Raw genomic sequence first — 5,960 nt, forward strand, 5'->3', positions numbered from 1 at the left:
AAGAATGACAAGGCCAAACGACCTCCTCCTCTCAAGCAAACCTTTGTGAAGGAGGGAGAGCGTGCTACTAAGGAGAAGGAGAAGAACACCGTGAGGGGTAGTGGTGCCAAGAAGGGCAACGCTTCCCTTCCCAACAAAGCCAGCGACTTTAACCCTTCTTATGTGTTGTGCCGTGCTAGAGATGGGCATGTTTATGCCAAATTTGTTGGTTCTCCTTATGAGTACATTGAATAGTCTATTTGGGTTCCTAAGACCCTTGTTACTAACATCAAAGGACCCATTACAAAATGGGTACCTAAAACCAAGCATTGATCTCTTGTAGGTGTTTGCTTCCGGTGGGGGTTCATGGTTGCTCGATAGTGGAGCTACTAATCATATGACCGGAAGCAAGGACTTGGTGGTGGACGTGCAAAAGATTACATCCATGCCCACCAACGTCGAGTGGGGTGACGCCTCGTCCTCTAAGGTATTGGGACTGGGAAAGGTTGTCATTTCTCATGATCTTATGATCGAGAAGGTCATGCTTGTTGAGTCCCTTGCATACAATTTACTTTCCGTTCGTCAACTAGCACTCATGGGTTTTGCCACTTTCTTTGATGTTGATACCGTGGCCCTCTTGTGGAGCAAGACTCTTAAAGTAGCCTTTGTTGGGCATGTCGAAAACGGTCTCTATGTGATCAACTTTTCAGAGCGACTCACTAGGACCGCAACATGCCTAATGGCTAAAGTTGACGTGGGATGGTGTCGGATGTGGGGTTCCGGCAAACCCTTAAGGTTTGAACACTGGGGTGCGCGCGAAGTCTTTTCCTCCCACCGATCTACGCCCTAGCTCGCTAAGATCCCGCAGACAAACTCGATGAACTCGCAACACAGAAAGACATAAGATTTATACTGGTTCGGGCCACCGTTGTGGTGTAATACCCTACTCCAGTGTGGTGGTGGTGGATTGCCTCTTGGGCTGATGATGAACAATACAAGGGGAAGAACGGCCTCCTCAGGTTGAGGTGTTCTTGTGCTTGGCTAACTTGTGTGTGTGAGTGCTGGATGAACTGCCCTCCCTCCTATTGCGGTGGCTAGCTCTACTTATATAGGCCCTGGTCCTCTTCCCAAATATTGAGCGGGAAGGGAGCCAACAATGGCGGGCAAATTTGAAGGGGGACAACTAGTACAAGCCATCCCGACAAAGGTGGCCTCTGCCTGCGAAAGGCTCTGGTGGTGACGCCATCTTGGGCTCCACGATGACCTCCGTCTTGCCGTCCTTCTGGTCTTGGTCTTGTTGCACTGATATGGCAACCTTCGCCTGATGCCTTGGTACTCCTCGCCTGCGCTGGCCTCCTTAGCACCAAAGAGGAAACAAGGACGCTGCGCGCGCTGGCGCCTGCCTGGTGTCGACTGTCACGGCTCACGTCACGAGAGCCTCATGAGGTTTTCCTCACCTTGATACCTCCGCTCCCCGTGAGCCTGCCCGACTAGGCCACTCCAGAGGAGGTCTCATGTCGTCCGCCTCGCGATGCTTGGCCCCTCGCGAGGGTCTTGGATGCCTTGTTGATGAAGATGGGTCGTACGACCTGCTGGCTTAGCCACGCCGCGGGCCGTAGACAGGCAAGTCTGGGGACCCCCATTCCCAGAACGCCGTCAGTAGCCCCCGGGCCCAAGGTGCGCTCGGGCTTGGCTTCGCGGCGAAGCCAAGGGCCAAGTACGAAGCACTGCAGGCCCCCAAAAGCATGCGGCCTCGGTTGATGTGTGGCGGTTGATTGGGCGTGGGCGTCTCCGCTTCCCCATGCTGCCTCGGCAATTGCTTGACCTGACAAAAGGCTGGCGCAGGTAGCACTTGCCTTCATTGCTTCTTCCCCGCCTTGCTCCAGACCCCCTTCCTTGCTCTCTGCCACCGCTATCTCTAGATCCGCTCCAATCTCATCCCGTAGATGCGATCCATGGCGCCGCGCAAGGCCAAGGCTTCCTCAGCGCCGGCTTGGTATGAGCCAGCCCTTAAGGCGCCCACCGTCACGGAGAAGAGCCTCACCTTCGTGCGCCTGCTGACAGCGGGCGAAAGCAATGAGTGGGGGGAGACTGAGCTCTGGCTTGCCTCCGACGTGCCGGAGCCCGAGGAAAGCACCTTCTTCCCCTTCTTCTCAAGCAGTGTCGCCGTCGGGTTGGTTCCTCCCTTCTCCGATTTATTTTACGAAGTCCTCGACCACTACGGGCTGCAGACGTTGCATCTTCATCCCAACTCTGTCCTCCTCCTGTCCATCTTCGCCTACTACTGTGAGGTGTACCTGGGCGTGATGCCGTCCGTGGCGCTCCTGCGCCATTTCTTCTTCCTCCGTGTCAGTGAGGGTCACATCTACGGATGCGCTAACTTCGTCACATCCGGCAAGGCCAACTCGATCTCGAGCACCGGGAAGAGGGCCGACAACATTCGATCTAAATGGGTCATGATGGACGCCAAGTGCGCCGATCCGCGTTTGGTGCTGCCTACGGCGGCACCCTCTCTCCATGGGGGGTGGCCCAGGGCAGAGCTTGCTGATGAGCGGGCATCGTTTGTGTTGGGGAAAATGGTGACCGACCTGAAGCTGGGCAACGCGAGGGCGGTGAAGGTTACCGGGGTCATGCTTCTGAGGGAGTTCTTGACACTGCGAGTAGCCCCACTCCAGGAGCGTGCACGCCCCCTGTGGGAGCTTGAAGAAGAGGGAAATAAGACCCGCCTGAGGCCGGGGGCCCTGCCTGACGATGAATTGGCCGCTGTTCTGCGCCTCATAGTTGGGGACAACCAGGAGTACCCACCAAGCGCCTTCGTCCCCCTGTTCCAACGCAGGGATCGGGAGGGATTTGTCGCCTCTAGGCCGACCTTTGACGCGCGTGGGTTGGTGCCGCCGACGCTCCTGGGAGCCCCCGTGGCACCGAAACCGGTGGAGGTGTCTTCTAACGAGCCCCGCGGGGAGGGGGAAGAGGAGGAGGACCCGGGGAAGACTCTGGAAGATGTGGGGGAGACTTCCCCTCTGAGCAAGGCCGAGATCCTCCGCGCCCTTCCTGACGATGCCGAGGCCGACGCACGCCAAAGGGAGAGGGAGCAGCCCCCCATCCCGACGAGGGGTAGGCCGTCGTTGGTGCCTCGCGATGCCACCTCCGTACCGATGCTGTCAGGCTTCAGGCTTCCTAAGCGGAAGTATGTCGCGGTGGATCAGTAAGTGTCTCAAGCTTCGCCTTGTCTCTATTTGTACTCGTCATTTCCTAATGCTGGCCCTTGGTTGATCAGGCCGACGTCTTCTGCGAAGAAAAGGTAGGAGGATGCGGCGTCCGTGCCTCCTTCCTCAGAGAAAGGGGGTAGCAGCGCCCGCATCTCCCCAGCCCGGTCGTCCTTGCGGGGCCAAGAGGAGCATTGCCACGTGGAACCAGCCCCCATGGCCCTGCTAGCTCCGGAAGTGCCGGCGCTTGGCGCGGCCGATGATGTTCCAGCTGCTCCGGAAGTCGCGGTTTCCCAGGCCCTAGTGACGATGTCGCCTCCTCCCACTGCTGCACCTCCACTCCCAGGTTCTTCTGCTCCTGCTGCCACTCTGGAACATGCTCTCTCGGAGATGACCCGGTTGCAGGCGGATCTCCTGGGCGCAGACCCACGCGTTGTGGCCGGGCGCCTGGAGCTGGCCTCAGGCTGGCTCCATTCTGACTTGGCAGTTTGCGCGGTGCTGGGCTAGGTCGCTGCGGCTTCTGAGAAGGATAAGCAGAGTGCCGCCAACGCCGCAGCCGATCGTGAGATGGCGTTGAAAGACGCCAAGGTCGCCCGCGACCGCTGCCAGGTGCCGGAGGACGAGCTGCAGGGCCTGCGCTCCAAGCACGCCGAAGAAGCATGCTGCCACCAAGCGAAGGAGGAGGAAATGAAGGCCCGGGAGGACGCCATCAAGAACCGTGATGCTGAGCTAGCTGAGTTGGGGCGGGCGCAGGCTGCCAAGCGCAACCGGTTGGAAGAGCTGGAGCAGAAGGCGAAGGCGAGGGAGGCCGATCTCGACACCAAGGCGCGAGTCCTGATCGAAGACCGCGTGGCCTTTGCCGATCTCGAGAAGAGGTCCCGCAAGGCACTGAAGACGCTCTACGAGCACGGTCTGGAGAAGTCGCTGGCCGCCGACGAGGACGGCCCTACCCGGCTGCTTCCTCTCTTGGTGCAGGCGATCGAGGAAGTTGTTGATGGCGTTGGTCCTATGGCGGAGGCGGAAGCTCGCGTCCTGTCTTCAGCTGCGTTGACTTGCGTCTTCAGCCACCTGCACCTTCGCATTCCCAATGCTTGCCTTGACGAGCTGCTGGAGCCTGTGGCTGAAGACCAATATGAGGCTGCCGCCGCAGCCGTGCAAGGTCAGGTGGAGGCCTTGCTGAAAAAGTTCCACGGCTTTGTCTCCGCTCCTCTGTCTGGTGATGTCGCCGATCCTGTAGCTGGTGGTGAAGGCGAAGACAACGTCGCTCACGAGGTAGCGCCTTCCGCAGGTGATGGCGGCGTCCGGGGGTGACCTGCGGCTACCCTCCTGTTTCGTTCCTGCAACATGCATTAGGCCTCGGGGAGGCGTTTAGACTTTTCATTTGATATCGTGAAGACAATGTGTGAGGACAATGTGTTTGCAATATTTGCTTCGAGATTTTGCGATTTCCTTCCTATTTGCTTTGCGTTCTGCGTCAGCAGAGCCCGGCCCCGCGCATACCTCAACCGCCATTAGGCCGACCGGAGACCAGGACGGACCAAGGAGTGAGGGGCTACATGACCAGTTAGGCTCCTGAGTCGCGATGCTTAGGAGTCCCCCTTGACGTGCAAACAGCTTATAGGGAGAGTTCGTGAGGATAGACTGATGTTCTACGTCGGCAGGGCCCGGCCCTGCGCATACCTCAACCGCCATTGGGCTGACCGGAGACCAGGATGGGCCAAGGAGTGAGGGGCTACATGACCAGTTAGGCTCCTGAGTCGCGATGCTTAGGAGTCCCCCTTGACGCGCAAACAATTTCCATACCTGCCCTCGCCGAGGCCTCGGGAGGGGGGCGCGACACCCAGGTCCGGGAGACCTGGTTGGGTGGCGTGCGCTTGGGTGTGGCCCGAGCGCAGCCCCCGTGCCCAGCCCCCTCGTGTGGCTCTTTCGAGGGGAGGCGTTGCAGTGAGGCCGGACGCTGAGCTCTGGGCTCCTTGAGGTTGGTACGACCGTGTGGCCGCCCTCAGTTGTTTATCACCAGTGCGGAGCATAGTGCTTCCGCTTGTGCATGGGCATAGCCGCTCCTCGGCAGTGTCGACGGCCAACGCGAAGCATGGTGCTTCCACTTGTGCGTGGGATGGGGCCCCCCCTCCGGGAGGAGCCCCCGGGGCGTGTACAGCTCCGCCCTGACACGTGGCTTGCACGGCAGGGCTGCGAGGTGTATTTGGGCACTCGTGAGCCAGCGCGGGACTCATGAGGCCCTCCCTCAAGGCGGGTTGCGCCTACTCTTGAGTCTTGGTGACTGTGTGTTCCCGCAAGGCGGTTAGGTGCAAGTACTCTACATCCTCAGGTCCCGGCCCTCGAGCGAGCTCAGCCACCACTGGTATGCCAGGTCGTGATGCCGTGGTCAAGGCCAGGGGGTGAGGGCTGGAGAGCCAGTAAAAGGTCCCGAGTCGTGATGCTCAGGAGCCCCCCTTTTAACGCGCAAGCGAATTGCACGGGGTGAATGTACCCGCGGCGGGTGGCGATCGAGCAGGCGATAACCGTAGGCAGGTTAAGCAGGGAAGGCAAATCAGCTTGGGTAAATGCAAGAAGATACATGCCACTGGGTCCGGCCCAAGTGGCTTGGGGATGATGCAGCCCGAGGGGCGCCCCCAGCAAGGTAAGCTAAAGACATGAGCAAAAGGGATACATGCCGCAGGAACGGGCCCACGCGGCCTGGGAATAATGCAGCTCAAGGGGCGCTCCCAGCTTAAACGATCTTGGAAGATGTCACCTGGTTCTGTAGACGAAGCA

The 5,960-nt window shown here is 59.3% G+C and overlaps 1 protein-coding gene across 1 annotated transcript; it reads left to right on the forward strand.

Moving 5' to 3' along the window:
* The first annotated feature begins 2,285 nt into the window (after positions 1 to 2,285).
* Positions 2,286 to 3,188, forward strand: LOC147980789 (uncharacterized). The gene has a single exon (XM_087515762.1). The coding sequence runs from the start codon at positions 2,286 to 2,288 to the stop codon at positions 3,186 to 3,188; it is 903 nt and encodes a 300-aa protein (XP_087371888.1).
* Positions 3,189 to 5,960: the final 2,772 nt, after the last annotated feature.

Source organism: Triticum urartu, chromosome 3A (genome assembly GCF_056163025.1).
Source record: "Triticum urartu cultivar PI428250 chromosome 3A, HENAU_Tu73, whole genome shotgun sequence".
Lineage (NCBI taxonomy): Eukaryota > Viridiplantae > Streptophyta > Magnoliopsida > Poales > Poaceae > Triticum > Triticum urartu.

Bases quoted from the DNA above. Each gene is read 5' to 3' on its own strand.
- LOC147980789 (XM_087515762.1), top strand. From the start codon at position 2,286: ATGCCGTCCGTGGCGCTCCTGCGCCATTTCTTCTTCCTCCGTGTCAGT.